Source organism: Thermothelomyces heterothallicus (genome assembly GCF_042370625.1).
Source record: "Thermothelomyces heterothallicus CBS 202.75 unplaced genomic scaffold P884_scaffold_1, whole genome shotgun sequence".
Taxonomy (NCBI): Eukaryota; Fungi; Ascomycota; class Sordariomycetes; order Sordariales; family Chaetomiaceae; genus Thermothelomyces; species Thermothelomyces heterothallicus.
In genome coordinates, this window is record NW_027192562.1 from 2306706 (window position 1) to 2323601 (window position 16896).

At 58.6% G+C, this 16896-nt stretch overlaps 2 protein-coding genes across 2 annotated transcripts; one reads left to right on the forward strand and one right to left on the reverse strand.

The window, feature by feature from the left end:
* Nucleotides 1-352: 352 nt before the first annotated feature.
* On the reverse strand, nucleotides 353-15457 carry P884DRAFT_288962 (uncharacterized protein; the record flags this gene model as incomplete). The annotated part of the gene is made up of 3 exons (XM_069443974.1): nucleotides 353-9880; nucleotides 9956-11302; nucleotides 11342-15457. The coding sequence occupies 3 exons, from the start codon at nucleotides 15455-15457 to the stop codon at nucleotides 485-487; spliced, it is 14859 nt and encodes a 4952-aa protein (XP_069302000.1). The 3' UTR covers nucleotides 353-484.
* A 354-nt stretch (nucleotides 15458-15811) lies between these two features.
* Nucleotides 15812-16894, forward strand: P884DRAFT_215350 (mitochondrial 54S ribosomal protein bL12m). The gene is made up of 2 exons (XM_069439259.1): nucleotides 15812-16170; nucleotides 16305-16894. Exons 1-2 carry the CDS (start codon nucleotides 15931-15933, stop codon nucleotides 16632-16634), a joined length of 570 nt encoding a protein of 189 aa, XP_069302001.1. The 5' UTR covers nucleotides 15812-15930; the 3' UTR covers nucleotides 16635-16894.
* The last annotated feature ends 2 nt before the right edge of the window (nucleotides 16895-16896 follow it).

Genomic DNA, 16896 nt, shown 5'->3' on the forward strand with positions numbered 1-16896 from the left:
GTATATGAACATTAGGATCCTAGGTTTGCAGTTTTAGCTGCCTCCGTCATTATCATTACTTGCATCTGTCGGAGATTTTGAAGGAAAACATGCGATTCCGTCTGCTCTTCGTAATCATTCACGATAAGGAAAGCCAGTCCAATGTGTGAGAATGGAAAAACGGGTGTCTTTAAACGTGGATGTCTTTGTTTGATTGCCGTAATTATTCTTGTGGGAAGAACCAAAGAGCAGGTTTGCGATGGTTCGTAAAGAACACCAACGATCTTGTCCATTCCCTCCCCCAATATAACATGGCATTGTGCAATGGAGAAACGACATACGTAACGCGTACTCTATTGTATATATTTAAATCCTCAAAACATTATTTTTCTCTTTTTTTTTTCCCTTTCCAGACTCCAAACACCCTAATCAACTCGCAACAACAATAACAAGAACAAGAACAAGGAGCCCCAAATCTCTGATATCAAGTAATTATGCACCTCCTTTACGAATTGACCTCGGCAAACCAAGTCCTCAGCAGCGCCGCCAGCGCCCCTGGCAGGTCCTCCAGGTGATGCACGATCAGGTAGTAAGGGAACGGGAACGAGTCCAGGTACCGGTGGATCACGGGCACCCCGTCGGGTCCGAACCGGGCCTCCTTGAGCTCCAGCACGCTGTGGCCCTTCCTGTTCTCCCTCGCGTCGTCCATGACGATGAACACCACCATCACCCGCTGCTCCATAGCCTCCCGCAGCAGCGGCCGCAGCCGGGCGTGGTCCCGGCTCTGGACCAGCCCGTCCGACAGGATGAGCGCGAGCTGCCAGAGGTCCTCGCCGCCGCCGCCGCCCCCGCCCGACGCCTGCACGAGGCGGGCCTCGCGGAAGTGGTCGATGGTCTTGCGCAGCAGCCGCACCATGTCGGTGCCCTCCTGTCGGAACGTGAACCGCTGCAGCACGCGGGCGCCCGCGTCCTGCGACGTGAAGGGCGGGTCCGTGAGCGCGTGCGCCACGAAGACGTCGGTCCCGAAGCCCAGCACCCCGATCTGCCCGGCCTCGAGCACCGTCAGCGCCCGCGCCACCATGACCAGCGACTCGAGCGCCAGCCTGCCCGACGAGGAGCGGTTCTCGTCCGACATGGACGAGCTGTCGTCGACGCAGAGGAGGATCTGGTACGCCCGCTTGGACGGGATCGCCCGCCGCATCCAGATCTTGTCGCGCTTGTAGCTCGACGCGATGTAGGGGATGATCTTCTTGATGTTGAGCCGCTTGCCGGTGCGGAAGGACCCGGAGAGCTTTGTCGACTGCGTCGGCGTGAGGATCAGGCGGAGCTGGGACGAGAGCGACTGCGAGAGCGGCTGGGTCTTGTTCTGGAAGTCGGACCACATCTCGAGCGCTTCGTTGTAGTCGCGCAGCGGCACGGCCTCCTCGTCTTCCCCCGTGATGCGCGTGGCCAAGAGTTGGCTGGACGTCTCCTCGATCTGCTCATCCTCCACATCATCGGGGGCCTCGGCCCTCGGACCCTCATCGGCATCTCCCGTGTCGTAGGCTCCCTTGCGGGTGGCGACACCGGAACGGCCGTCCTCGCGCTCGTGTTTGGAAGCATCCTGCGGCTCGGCCGGCTCGGTCTCCTCCATCTCGACGTCTCCACCCTGCTCCTCCTGCTCATCCTCCGGCGGCACCATCTGGTTGTCGGCCTCGTCCATCTCGGTGTCAACAGCCATCGCATCGTCCATCGGGCGGGCCTCTTCGTCGGTGGCGGTCCCTAGAGCCTGGGTATCGGCTTCGGCTGTCTCATCCTGAAGATGCTGGAACTCGGCCCGCGCCATGTCCTCGGGTGAACGCTCCGTCTTTTCTTGGTTCTCGGATGCGGCCTGAATCTCGCGCTGGTTACGGTACCACCGTTCCAGAGCATCGCCGAGCTTCTTGAATGGCTGCGCGTTATTCGACTCTGCATCCCGAGTCTCCTCGGAAGGCCCTTGCTCTTGGTCCATGTCTGAGAGCGCACCCTTGCTGCCGGGCGCCTTGTCCTCCTCGGCCGACTGCTTGCCAAGGGCGCCTTGCTCTCTCTGGCCGGCTTTGTTGTCCACCTCCTCATCCTGCATGTTGGCGTCTTCGGCTTGGCCGCCTCCATTCCGGACGTCGCTGGGCGCAGCATCGTCCTGATCTGCGCTAGTCCCATTGTCGGGAAGCGGCCGTTTCTTCTCGTCCTTCTCGTCATCCTGGCCCTCTTCTCCCTGCTCCTCCTCCTTCCCCTCCTCCTCCATGTCCACATCCATCCCCTCCTCTCTGTCCCCAGCTGCATCGATCTCCTCTTCTTGCTCGGCTTCTCCTTCCGGAATATCCTCGTCCTTCCGGTGCTCCTCCTCTTCACCCTTTTCCTCGTCCCCACTCTGAGACTCGTCCTCTGGCACATCGGGCTGCTTCTCCTCCGGCTTCTCAACGTCCGACAACGCGTCCAGATCATCATCATCATCATCCTCCCCACTCTCTTCCCCCCCGTCATCAATTTCAAGGTCCATGTCGTCCGGAAGAGCCAGCGTCTCATTTTCCTGAACGTTCTGATCCTGGCGATTCAGCTCTTCCTGCGGCATGCCCTCTTCCTCTTGGCCCGCCTCCATCTCGGCATCCTCATCCCCCTGTTCTTCCCCGACCTCATCGGGGGGCGCATTCCCCTCATCCTGGTCATCTCCCTTCTGCTCGTTCTTCTTCCCCTCCGCGGCGGCGCTCTGGTCGTCGTCCTTCTTTCCCTTCTCTTGATCCCCCATCTGATCCTTCTCAGCGTCGTCCTCTCCGCTACCGTCCCACATCTTCTCATCCACTGCCGTTGGGTCAAGATCATCCACATCTCCAGCCTGCTCATCCATCTCGTCCTCCTCCTCCCCATCTTCATCCCCGTCCTTCTTCTCATCCTCCTCCTCCTCGTCCCCTCCCACACTGCCCAGCTCCCCCTCGAGCTCGTCTTCGCCCATATCGACGGCATCCTTGTTCTCCTCGATGTTACCCTGGGCGTTATTGTTCGGGTCCTGCGCGAGTTCCGAAAGATCCTCGTCGGGCTTGATGTCCTTGCTGATGTCCTCTGCCCCCTCGCCCTCTCCGAGGCCCGTTCCGCTCTCGACATTGCCGGACTCGCCTGACTTTTCGTCGCTCTCTTCCTGGGGCGTGCAGAAACCCTGCGAGGCGATCTGCACGAAGGAGGAGGCGAGGTGATAACCCAGCCGGCAGGTTGTGCGGTGAAGAGCAGAGAATTGCTTGAGGTTTTGGGTGCAGATTGTGGAGTACCGCGCCAGGACCGGCTGAAGGAGTCGAAGGAGTGCAGACGAGGTGGGCGTCTCGGGGGAGGAGAGGCCTCCGAGTCGGTGGATGAGCGCGTTGACTTCCGATGTGATCTTTGACATGCGAAGGGCCTCGATGGATATTTGGAGGCCATCGGCGTAGTTGAGAAGCCAACTGGGGTCTTCTGTCGTCTGTGGCAGGGTTTGGACAGCCTTCTGGAAATTTTGCAGTGCGACGAGGATCTTGCTCGAGAGTGTTAGCGCCGCATTGGCAACGTCGGTAATGTGGTCGCTGCTGAGGACGCCGTTTGCAACCTCCGTTGCCTGGATGCTGGTCCAGGGTTGTATTTGTCGCACGATGAAGGCGAGGTCAGGCCGTGCCTGGGCGATCTCGACGAGAGCGGCCCGGAGAGAATCAAGTTCCCGCTCGACGTCGCCTTGGAGTTTTTCACCGGCATACGAGTTGAACCCGCCAGGAAGGCGAGGGAGGCCGTCATGAGCAGCATCCAGCTTCGTGAACACCTCGACCCAGCCCTGAAGCGTGCCGCGGACCGTCGCGTTATCCGCACCCCCAAGCTTGCCGTGGACATCCAGCAGATCAATACCAACTCTGAGAACCTGCACCAGCCAGCGAACCACTTGGGCATGATTGGCCGACCGAGACTGCCTCCTGAAGGAGTTGTCCCCTCCAGCAGAGAGATTCCCAACAGCCTGCACGGCCCCGGACAGGCCACGCTCCTCCGCAGCAGCGCGAGCCAAGAACTGCCGCTGCCGGAACATGACATGTAGCACGCCTTCCAAGTACCCGATACTGCGGTGCACCACCTCGCGACTCAGATCCTCGGAGTGTTCAGATGCGGCAGCACGGAACCGCGGCGCCAGGTCAAGCGTCTTGTGGTAGAAGTACTCAATCGCACCCAGTGTGGCACCGTCGATCTCGGGCACGATTCCCGAGCCGACAAGGATCAGAGCGGTCGAGCTCTGTCTCGCGAGGATGTTGGTGCCAAGGTTGCGGCTGAAGCCCATGGCGCGGAGCGTCTTGAGGGTCTCGCTGTACAGGGTGACTTTGCGGGTCTTGAGGTGGCGGACAAGCTCCTTGTTTTCGTCCGTCAGGGTCGGCGGCGTCTCTTTCTTCAGGGCGGAGATCGAGGAGCTGAGGTCAGTGACGTAGCTATCCAGCGTTTCGGCAGCGTTGATGGCCGTTGATGGCAGCGAACCGTGCTTAGACATTGCCTTGAGGACGGCAGGGAGGTTGGACATCCTGGCCCAGTGCGGGTGACTTGTGAGGTTGGGAAGTGCCCGTTGGCAGAAGGCGATCGCGCTCTGATCAAGGCGAGCCCCAACATGCTCCGCACCGCCTTCGGTAATCGCATCGCTGTGGTCCTCCTCGGGGAGCCCCTGTTCAACGATTGGCCTGACGGGCTGCTCCAGCACCGCGCGGAATTTACGCACAAGCTTGAAGAGCTTATGATGAGACTTGTGCGCGCTATCTCGGAGAGCCTCGATGTTCTTATCCCTCCACTTGAACATCAACAGAACGTCCTTCATGCTCCTGTCCAGCGGTGCGCGCCCGGCTGTTATTGTTTCGCTAACTCTGCGCTCGTACCGGCTGTAGAAGGTGATGAAGTTTTGGATGGCGTCGCGAACCAATGCCAGGGCCGGCTCATCGCGCACCAGCTGATCAAGCTGGTTCTTGAGCTGGCGAAGGAGGTCTAATCGGGCCCCAAATTGACCGAGGGTTGCGTCGGTAAAGTATGACTCCAAGATGCTTAGCAGCTTGACAGCATGGTCCCCGAGGTCGTGACCCCGGTGTAATATGGAGCACGGCTCAAGAATGACAGCACCATAGGCGATGAACCACCACGACTTGGCGTCCTCGTAGCTCTTCTTCAGCTCTGCGTCGAGCAGCCGAGACCAGCTCAACAACTCCAGACGGCGCCAGTCACAGATGGTATCCCTGAGCTTCTCATATAGCGCAGTCGCCTTGTGTGCCATGCTGGCCCAGCCACCCTCATGCCACTCATAAACGTGTGCGTACAGACGTTCGATGGCAACGATGATCCTCGCCAAAGGGTCGTCGATGGCCATCTCTAGCACTCTATCGCAGGCCTGTACCACGTCAGCCAAGGTTTGGTGGTGGCCGATTTCATCGATGTCCTGAAGTTCGAGGAAACGCTGTTTGATCGAGTTGACGAGGCCGAGGACCTTGCGGACTTCGGCGAGGTTGGCGTCCGTGTAAAAATTGTAGTTGGAGGCATCGACGTTCGAGCCGAGGGCTTTGACCTGCTCGTCGAAAACCAAAATCGCCGCGGGCAGAAGCAAGCTATCCAGTTCGGGCTCAGCAACAGCACTCTCGCGCTTTTCGCGGGCAACCCGGCGGGCAACCTGCGCGCATAGACCCTTGATACTTTGCTGCGGTTCCGGGGCCGAGAGGAAGATTTTCTCATGTGCCTCGGCTAGCATGACGGAGAGGTCACGGCCGCCACGGCGTGGCTTCTTGCTCTTCACCACGCCCTCCTCGTCGGGGGTGTAGTCGGGGAAGAGTTGGTCGAATTCTTCCTGGTCATACTCTTCTTGATCCTCGAGGCTGCCCTTGAACCTGAAGAGACTGGTCTTGGCCTCTTCGATCTTGCGGTCGGCCTCCAGCTTCTTGGTCCATTCCTCGTGAAACGCGCCTAGGGACTCATGGAGCGCTTGACGTAGGGTTGGAGAGAGCTTATCAAGGCCCTCCACAGCGACAACAGCCTGGATGAATGAAAGGAACTCCAGCGAGAGAAGGGGGAGTGACGCCGTCTCTGCTTTCCAGATGGCCCCGCCGAGGAAGGGGCTGACGGCAACAAGAGCCTGCGAGTTACCTTTTTCGACTTCCTCGTTTAGCCCAACACCCCGACCTAGCGACAGGCCCATCCTCACACACCGGAGGAAGCTGACCAGCGGCATTGTGAGATCTTGGTAGGCGCCAAATCTTGACGTCAAACGAGAGATCAGCAGCTTGATGTTGTCCTCGACGAGCGCCAGCTCCTCGGAGCCGTCATTGGAGGGCGAGACGAGAGACCGCAGGTGCGTAGCTGCGACCTCGTTCCCAATCAGCGCGTTCAACACATTGTTGAATTCGCCCTGCAGGCTGTGGAGCTCGCCGCCGCCAGGACGATAGATCTTCTGAACAGACGGCGACTCGCCCAGTCCTTCCACTTCTTCGGCGAGAAGCTGGGATCGGAGGCTGGTCCGTCGGCCTGTGAAGGCAAGCTCGAAAGCCTCGAGAGCAGCGATCTGGGCCTTCAGGCTTTGATAATGCTCGTGATGTTCCTCCGCCTCAACCTGGGCTCGGTGGTGCGGGTCAAAGATCTTGTCCGGGACAAACAGCTCGACACAGCCTAGGGCAAAACGAATCCATGCGACGGACGTCGTGGCAGAGCGCGGCCGGAAGCCGTTGGCAGAAGCCGCCAGGGCCAGCAAGGACTTCGAAAAGCACCTGTCAAAGACAGCGCTAAGATGTGAAGGGAAGTTGTCGCTAAGGCCCTTGAGAAGACTGGTGTGCTCAAGCCATGCCCCGAGCTCACGATGAGAGACGACGTTGGATTCTTGCGGCGTCAAAAGGTTCTCGTAGGCCCCCATCACCAGCCCCCTGTACGACTCATCGTGCGCCGCAACCACTTCGTCAATGAGCTTCAACAGCAACCGCTCAACCTTGGCTAACGGTTCGGTTGCCAATGCCTCAGACGCGTTCGCAAGAGCCTTGCCCATGATAGGCATCTCGACTTCGAGCGAGCGCAGCTCGTTCAAGCTAGCCGACGATGCGGCGTCGTACCTGAGGAGTAGCGATTTGGACAGACTGCCCTCCCAGGGATGCACGTCGCTGCTCTCTTGGACGAGAAGGTAATCCACCGCTTTCAGGGCGGTAGGCTTCAGGCACCGCAGACGCATCAGACTTGCGGTTGGGATGCTGGCGAGGACGTCCACGTCTGAGGAGCCAGGTTGCAGGGCTTTACCCTGGGAGACTTGGTGCAGAACAAGGGCTTGTCGGAGGCCTTCGAAGCTAGAGGCAAAGAAGGGCGTGTGGGTGGTCGAATGTTCTCCGATCTTGGCCTCGAGAGAGGTGATTTCGGATTGGAGGTCTCTGACCAGACCCGCGGCGTCTCCCTTGCCGGTACGGATGACCGCATACACTCTCGCCATGGAGTCCTGAATGGTGCGTAGGGTAGCGATGTTGACGTCCACACGCCAACGCAGTGAGTCGAAGCGTTCGGCCAGGCGCTCTAGCTCTAATACTTGCCCCAGCACCTGCGCATCGGGAATTGGGTCGGGGCGCAGCTGGTGCCAGAGAACTTCCATGCTAAGACCGCTCAGCAGCTTGAAGCCCACGACAAAATCCCGCTCGAGGAAGTCATAAATGGTAGATAGGAGCTTTCTGCTGCTGTCATCCGTCTGCAGAGTAGACATGCTTTGCTGTAGGAAACTTGACCCTTGAGTCAGGTGCGCCTGGAAGCGGGCCTCCTCGAACGAGGCAACAATGAGCGACTCGAAAGTCCGCTTCCAGAACAGCAGCAAGCGCCTCAACACCGCGCGGCGCTGTTTCCATGAGCCGTGGTCGCCTGACTTCTCGCAGAGGAACGCCTTGACAGCCCGCAGAAATGAGGACAAGAACCTCACCGCGTTGGCGGTCGAGTCCCGGGAGAGCGAGGCGACCTTGTCTGCGACCCAGGACCGTTGAAGGCGGTTCAACGAGGACGGCTTGCTGACATTGACTTTACCGAGTTGCTTTTCCATAGCCTGCTCCGCACCGCGAATGGCGAGATAGAACTCGTAGCAGCTGGCCAGCCATGCTGCTAATCCTTCGCGACCCTGCTCCAGAAGAGGGACCATGGGCGAGTTGAGGAGCGGATGCAACGGCATCAGCATCTTGTCTGGTGTTGCGCTGTATAGGTTTGCGAGTGACTGCCTCAACATGTTGGTGTCTTCTGATCGAATGTACGACAGCACCAGGCTTAGGTTTTGGATGGCGGCTGGTGAGCGTATCAGCGACGGTGAGGACTCGGCCAGTGCTTCACGGCTCGCTTGGAGATAGGCGTCAAGTTTGTTGCTGTCACCAAGAGACAGAACATCGTGTGCTAGCGGAACCAGCTGCCCATCCTCGGCTTGCTGGTCAAGAACCTTCGCAGCGGCGTGAAACCTATGCACAGTCGCGTCCACCGGTGCGATCCGCTCAACAGCAGTAGTGCTGGCCGGCAGATTGTCGAGATAGATCTCGACGGAACGGTTCCTCATGGCTCTGGAGAGCTCCCCATACCGCGGATCGACAGTCAAGAAAATCCTAAAGTCCGGATGCGGCTTGATGATCCTCGGCTCGCCGCCGGGGCCGCTGTGCTCGTTGACGCTAAGGATGCCATTTGGCCGCTCGAGGAGCGAGTTGAGTCTATCCAGGACGGATGCGCTGCACAGGTTGGCATTGTCCAAAACAAGCCAGGCGCCCGTCTCGACAGCGCGGACAATGACACCGTCTAACCACTCAAACCGAGGGTTCTCGAGAGTCAGAGGTTTGCGCAGAACTTCCGAAGCGTCCGAGAGGAGCGCCGTGAGATCTTCTGGAAGAGACACGCCGCCCTGAAGGGTTTCGACAAGTGACAAGATGTTCTCATACTGGTCGGCCCCTCCGGTCAATGAGCTGAGAGCTGCCATCAGATCCAACACGGGATCCGGGACGGGATTGGGGAGAGCCAAAAGAATCTGGTGTTGAAACGCGTCCCGGAGCCGGGAAAGGCAAGCTTGTACCTCTCGGTGAGGATCGGCTTGCTCGAAACCGCCGATGAGATCCATGGCATCCACATCGGCGTTGAGAGGGAATATGACGAGTGACTTCCCGGCAAGTGCAGCCACATGGGCTAGAAGAGCCGATTTCCCGCTGCCAGAGGGACCGACGAGAATGCACGGCAAGTCCTGCTCGACCGAGATCATGATAGACTCGATCTCCTTGAGTCTCGGCACCGGATCAATGGCGGGGGAAGGGGTGGGTTGCGAGAGTGGGTTTCGCCTCAGCGTCGCGAGCCCGACCTGGCCGAAATACGGGTTGACATCGTGGTAGAGGCCATGGCTTTCCGGAGCGCGTCCAAAGATCTCGCTGAATAGCTTGTTCACTTGCTCCCGATCCCGCTCGGACCTGAAGCGCTGGCGAATAATGACATCCAGGTAGTCATCCGGCTTCCGGCCAGCCAAGAGTGGGTTTTGGGAGGTTAAGAGGTCGCCCCAGCGGAGGGTGTCTCTGAGATTGAACTCCCAGGGAGAACCCAGAGCGCCGAATGATCTCCGGTTGACAACCTCATCGTCGAGCCTGGACATGAACTCGATAAGACGCTGTTGAGTCTCGCTCCCGATAGCGCAGAACTTATTGGCGGTGATGTGGAGCAAATCTTGCTTGGTGAACACATCGGAGTACACAACGATGAAGCGGTTGACGAAGGAGCTGGGGAGTCCCTTTCGGCCACCGCCTTGATGGTGAGGATTCTGGGCAGCGAAGAGCTTGAAGTCCGGATGCCGCTTGAAGACTTGGTCTAGTTCCGCGATATAGACCTCTCCACGATGGTCGAGGCAGGCGTTCAAACCTTCCAAGACCGTTTGAGACGCCAGATTCATTTCCTGTCCGGGCCAAGTCAGCCGTATTCATTGCCGTGCATCCGGGAAAAAAAAAAAAAAAAAAAAAAAAAAACTTACATCAAGCAGCACCCACTCGCCTTTCTGCATCGCCTCCAGGAACGGGGCATTCTGCCATACGAAATTCCCCGCCTCTGCGCCCTCCACTGGCACGTCCGTACCAAACAAATCCATTAGATCAGTCTGGTCAGACAGGTTGATTCGGGTCAATGGACGGCCGCACGCCCGGGCCAGCGCCGTGACGAGCGTTGTCTTGCCCACGCCAGGGTTACCTTCCAGCAGGATGGGCTTCGTCCCCTGCAGCGCCCTGATGACGCGCATAGCATTCATTTTGGTTGTCGGGACGCTGAACTCGTGGCCTGCGTCAATACTGCCACCGGTCAAAGACCTATCAACGCTAAAGTCTCCGATCTTGAGCATCTTCTCATCAACGGTGACCTGGGGTTCCTGGAAGTAGGCTTGTGTGAGGTCCACGCCGCAGAGGCTGCTAAGGTGTTCAAGACACATCTGCCGCTGGGAAGCCATCTCCCTTGGGTCGACGGCCACGAGAGCAGAGGGGTTGGCGCCGATGGTGTCAATGAAGACCATCGCTGCGCCATGAAGAAGGGCGAGCTCGGCTGAGGGGAACTGGCTGGTGTTCATAAAATCGACCCAGGCGAGGATGTCTCGAACCGAGAAAGCCGTGGCGGACGATGGGCGGAAGGTTTTGCCAAACCACGAAGCGAACTCGACAATGATTCGAGAAATGGGCTTCGCATGCTTCTTGTTCCCGGCGCGCGACTTGAACCTCTTGTCAAGCTTGGAGACAACAATATCGTGGACGTCATCGACTTCTGTGAAGGCCGGCACCCATACTTCGGTGAAGCGGTTCCTCAGTGCGGGAGAAAGTTCCTTCTTGCCGAAGTCACCACCTGGGTTCATGGTGGCGAAGAATTGGAAACCCTCGGTGGCTTGGACGAACGAATCGGTGATGCCTTTCTCGGCGAGAAGGAGGCTTCGGTGTGGTTCGAGCACCGAGTTGAGGCGCTCGAGGACCGAGTCGTCCGCGAGGGAAATCTCATCAAGCAGGAAGTAGGCTCCCTCCTTCATAGCGTGGACGAGACTACCATCACTCCACTCGAAGAGCGCTTTGCTCCGGGTTGTTCCCGTCCGGATCTTGGATCTCAGGGATTCCGGTAGCTGGTTCAAGGCCTCGGGACCCAGAGCGCGGTACCACTCCTGCAGGTTCTCGAGCGAATCCTGTTCCCGTCCCAGCAGACTCGCAGCCTCCTTCAGGTCCCGGAAGAGCGCGTCCAAGATGGCGCCGCGGTTTCTCACCGGCCTCTGGGAGCCGATGAGGTCTCCGGTCTCGGTATTTTGGTGCGCATTGACAATATGCAGCTCCTTCTTCTCGAACTCGGCTAGCAACTGACAAACCGTCGTTTTGCCGCAACCTGTCTCACCCACTAGCAGCACAGGCTCGTTGTTCTTGATGGCACGCTTCACCAGCACATACAGACGCCGCATCGCTCTCGTCCAGATGACACCTTGACTGTTTCTTGCCCGGACATTGCTTAGCTCGGGGGCGATATCCAGGTCATACAGCCGGTCAGGATCGATCTTGACCTTGAACACCTCCTCGATGACCTTCCTGACCTCATCGCGCTCTTCAGGTTTGCGCACGCGCTCGGCGAGCAGCATGAACCCATGCTCCGCGATTTCTTGACGCGTTTCTGCCTCTCGAAGAGCCCAGCGGAAGAGATCTCGCAGCGTGGCGAAGCTGTTCTTTTGCTCGAACACGCGGCTCTCCTGACGAAGACGGGTGAGCTGTTTGTACACGGCGACGATGCGCCGGCAGTCCGAGGGTGCGGTATTGCGGCTTCGCTTCTGCAGAATTGTCTCTAGTTCGCTCTCCGGGATGTCGTCGAAGTGGAGCTCGAGGAATCTGTTGCGGAAGGCCCGGGAGAGCACCTTTCTGCCCCCATACAAGCCCGGGGGGTTCTGGGTGGCGAACAGGCAAAAGTTTTCGGCTGGCCGCACGATCTCCTGCGTCTCAGGGATGAGGAGCTCTCGGTTGTCGTCCAAGAGGCGGTTCAGAGCTTCCAAAACGTCCGTAGGAGCCAGGTTCAGCTCATCCAGCACAATCCAGGATCCCTCCCTCATGGCCTGGACCAGCACGCCCTCCTGGAATCTAAGCTTCCCCTCGGAATCGGACACGTATGTTCCAAGATACTCTTGAAGATCAGTGTGTTCGTGGTTGTTGATTCGTACGAACTTGTTGCCGGTGTAGTTCGCCAGGTACTCGATCATACTCGTTTTACCGGCAGAGGTCGGTCCTTGAATCAAGATGGGGTATCTGCGAGTGGATGTCGCGCGGACCAGGTTCAGAAGATTCCGCTCAACGTACGGCGTGATGATGTAGTCCTCCCTCTCCTTGGGTATCTCGTTGCCTTGAAGCAGCCAGTAGTGGTGGTCCTTGTTCGTGTTCTTGAACGATACGTACTTCTTCCCGTCGGTGGGTTTCTTAGGCGGAACAGTGAGAATGTTTGGCCGTTTCAGCAAATGTTGGTGGATTAATGGCATCACAGTCCTTTCTGACTCCTCGCTGAGGAGTGTCGTGAAGGACATGCAGAACCCTTCATAGAGCGCCCTCTCCAGCCCATATAACGGCGCGACATCGTTGGCGTATGTCAAGACGCGGGTCAGCGTGCGGAGACTAAAGTGCGGCACCTCGTTCGCCTGATCTACCAGAAGCTTGAGCTCCGCTCGCTTCTTGATCTCGAGGTAGAGATCGGCAACATCATCGGCCAGCCGATCGATGCTGCTGTTGTTTCCTCTCAGGTAAGTTTTGATAATGGTCAGCAAATCCTTTTTATCCCTGTCTGGGCTTCCGACGTAGATCTCGGTGAACCGAGACCTGATTCCAAGTGGGAGGTCTCGCTTTCCGACATCCGTAGCCGGATTCATGGCGGCGAATACTCGAAAGTTTGGGTGTGCCTGTATCCTCTCGATCTCTCCGGTCTCTGAGAGGAGCAGGGAAGGGCTTGGTTGGAACAAGCCAGCGATGCTCTCGAGCGTGTCGGGAGACGCCAGGTTGATCTCGTCCAGGAGAACCCAGTCGCCATTCCTCGCAGCCTTGACAATCTTGCCCTCGACGAAAGCGAAGGCGAAGCCGGCGGAACCGCTCGCAATCTGTCTATCGAACTGATCAAGGCTCTGCGAGAACATCTCCCAGCGCGGCTTGAGGTCGAGCAGACGTTGTAACTTGGAGGATTCGGTCTTTCGGCGCTTCGCAGGCTGGCCGTCAGCGGTCTCGGTACGCGGCTGGCTGCTTTCCAGCTTGGCGAGGATAGCTTCGAACATCTTGGGCGCCTTCCGCCACTCCTTCGAGACCTCCTTCCAGCGGCCCTTCGCGAACCTCTTGGAGATGCGTTCCAAGTACTCCCTGTTTTTCTCGACAGAAACCCCGGTCTTCTCGAGGAGGTCCTCAAATTCTTCCTTCAGGGGCACGGCAAGGCTCTGCGAGCTGACGGGCTTGAACCCACCCAGGAGATCGCTGGCTTCGCTTTGTTGCGATAAGTTCACGGCAACAAGCTGGTGTCCGAGAGACTCGGCCAGCTGCTGAACAACCGTTGTTTTGCCGATACCAGTCTCACCAACCAAGAGCAGCGGCTCCCTGTGCTTGACGGCGACAGAGATCTGCTCCAGAAGCCTCTTGGCATGAACCGTGGTCGCAAAAGGCCGCTTCGACTTGCCGACCCTGCTTGTACGTCTCTGCTTGACGAACGAGGCACGCCCGATGACCAGCCTGGTCTCGGTGTCTTCCAAATCCGGGATATAGCTTGTGAGGTAGTGTTGCACCCTCTCGGGGGAGAGGTGCATCTCCTTGGCAATGGCAGTGATTAGGATCTTGCGTGCCGAGGGCTCATGCATGCTGCTGACGAAGCAGTCGACGGCCTCGAGGAACATGCGGTCTCTCGTCGTATCCGTGATGGGCTCGTCACCAGTCTTGCAGCCAGCCGCGCGGAGGACGTCGTCCAGCCTGCTGCACCATTTCAGAAGGTCTCTGGTCCCGATCGGTCGGTCGAGGGCAGTTCGGCCAAGGGAGAGACGGGTCGACCCGCTGGTGCAGGCGATGAGCTGGTCGAAGACTGCCAGCACACCGGGCATATATTTGTGCAGCAAGGGGTACCTCCCGTTGATGACCTCTTTCAAGTCGTCCCGAGGCAGGGCCTTGACATGCAGCAAGTGCCAGAGGCGCAACCCGACCAGGTTCGGAAGATTCTCCCTGTCGTTCATGCCCAGCTGAGTCCGGACAGTGGCAAATATCCGGAACCCGGAAGAAGCCTGGATCCTCTCGCCGCGTCCGGGAATCAGCAGCTCTCCACGCTCGATAAGCGGCAGAAGCGTGCTCATGACCTCTGTCGGTGCGCGGTCGAGGTCCTCCACCAGCACCCATCTCCCCTCCTTTACGGCGGTCGTCAGCACACCCGGGCGCCATTGGAAGGAGCCAGGTTTCGAGTCGGTCGTGTATAAGCCGAGAAGCATCTTGGCGTCGGTCTGTTCGTTGAGGTGCAGGGTCACCATCTCCTTCTGCTTTCCCAACTCCCTTGCAACCTCGTGAACGAGGGACGTTTTACCAGCCCCGGACAAGCCATGCAGCAGGATTGGGCCTGGCCGTTGCAACAAGGCGCCGAGGCTCTCCAGATTCTCAACGGTGGTCGGCGTGAGGGCCAGAGTGCTGGGGGTGTTCACAGGGCCAAGAGGCCGAGGGAGGACTGTCTTGCCATACTTGACAACAAGCGGAGTTAGATTTTGCGGTGGGATACGTGGCTGAGCGGACTCGGGTGCAATAGACCCATCTGCCCGAAGACTATTGCGAAGCCGCCTGGTCTCTTGATTCCTCGCGTCCTCGTACAGGCTCAGAAACGTATAATCCGCCCTTCTTCCGTCCAAATCCGCCACCAGACTGGTGCCTTTAGGAATATGCTTCGCAAGCATGGCCTCGAGCTTCTGGTCCGAGGCATCGTGAAGCTGACTGAAAACCCTGATGGCGAGATACCTGACTGTGGGATCCCGATGGGCGAACAGGGACTGCAGCTGGGAAGGTTTGGACAGGGGCGAAAATGTCCGCTTGTCGAAGTTATTGAGCCTCCAGAGAGACAAGAGGACAACCGGAATGTCTGCATCCTGAAAAGACACCAGGTCGAGGGCTTCGAGGACCCTCCCATTAGAGCCTCCTCCTGCTTGCCCTCCCACTCCGTCTTGCAGATGAGAGATCAGAAAGACGGAGAGGGAAGGCGAAAAGGGAAGAATCCGGGCAAACGACGCGAGCACGCTCACGTCGAGCCTCGGACGCGACAGGATCCATCGGGCGCATATGTCTGCAAATACCGATTCGAAGTGGGCAAATATCCTGTCTGTTGCGGCCGGGGCGGCGAGGGCTGCATTGGCGACTGCCTCTAAAAGTTGGGTCGAGTTGTGATCTTGAATTATGAGAAGCAGTTCGCGCGGCAAAACCTGCATTGCTGCCGCATCGCCAAGCAGAGATGCCCTCTGCCGGCTCAAGTCAATCGTGGCCATCCTCGATGTCGGGGATGGTATGATTCGGCCGAGATTACCGTATAAGTTGCATCTTGCAACTTGATGGCCCTTCTTCACTCTCTCGACCTTTTTTTTTTTTTTTCTTTTTTGGACTCGAATTCAAGGTGGGGCGCCTCCAGCAACCTGCAAGGCGGGACAGGCGGTTTTGCAGCCGGGACAGGGGCCAGACGCGACCCCTGTCAAACCGAACCCCCAGGAGCCAAAAATTGGGCCTCTGTCTCTTCAGCTGCCAGCCACCTGGCCCGCCAAGGGCAGCCAATGGGTGAGCCGCGCGAACGGTAGTGTAGACTTTTCGAACGACGGCCGAAAAAATCCCGTCTCCGGGATTCTCGAACAAACAAGCAGCAGCAACCCGTCGCGAGGCCAGTCCGCAGCATCATCCGACGCCGCAACAGGCCGATAGCCCTCCTGCTTCCTAGCACCCCCTTCTTCTTTCTCCAGTCCTTACAGCCATGTCGCTCTCGTGCAGGTACGCAGCCCAATGCTGCGCCCGCCAGCTCCGCGCGAGCAGCGCCGCTCCGATCCGCGCCTCGAGCTCCCTCCTCCAGCAACAGCGCATGACGCGGAGGTACAACTCGACCGAGGCCGCCTCCTCCTCCTCCTCCTCCACCAATCCCAAGATCTCGGCCATCGTCGATCAGATTAGCCAATTGACCCTCCTGGAGACGGCAGACCTCGTCGCGAGCCTGAAGGTGCGCAAGGCCCGCCGGAGCTGAAGCCGGCCACGCGGCGGCTATCGGCCACCGTGCAGCATTGCAACCCCCCCCCCCCCCTTCCCGGGAGGATATCTCGTGCTGACATGACGTGTTCTCCTCCCTCCGACCAGTCCCGCCTCAACATCCCCGATCTCCCCGTCGGCGGCTTCGCTGCTGCACCGGCTGCCGCCCCCGCCGCCGCTGCTCCGGCCGAGGAAGAGGAGGCTGCTCCCGCGGCGGCCGAGAAGACGCTCTTCACCCTGAAGCTGCAGTCGTTCGATGCCGCGGCCAAGCCCAAGATCATCAAGGAGATCAAGAACCTGCTGGGTCTCAGCTTAGTAGACTCCAAGAAGTTTGTCGAGAGCGCGCCCAAGCAGATGAAGGAGTCCGTACCGAAGGACGAGGCCGAGAAGATCGTGGCGACGATGAAGGAGCTGGGTGCCGTGGTGGTGATGGAGTAATTTGGTGGTGACGTGAAGCAGCCAGGGAATAGGGGTGTGGTGTGACCATGCCACCCATGAGGAAGGCTGCGGCCAACCTAGCTCCTGGTCTGAAGCTGGAAAGAAGCGAACGAAAGGCGGATTAGAACGTAGGACCAGGTGGACCGGACCGGCATGTTACGATAACAACCAGCCTGCGGCTTTTACGCTTGCATGTACAAAAGAGCTTGTAACATTATAACTCGAGATATGTGCTGTTTTGGTGATGGTTCAAGACATTGCG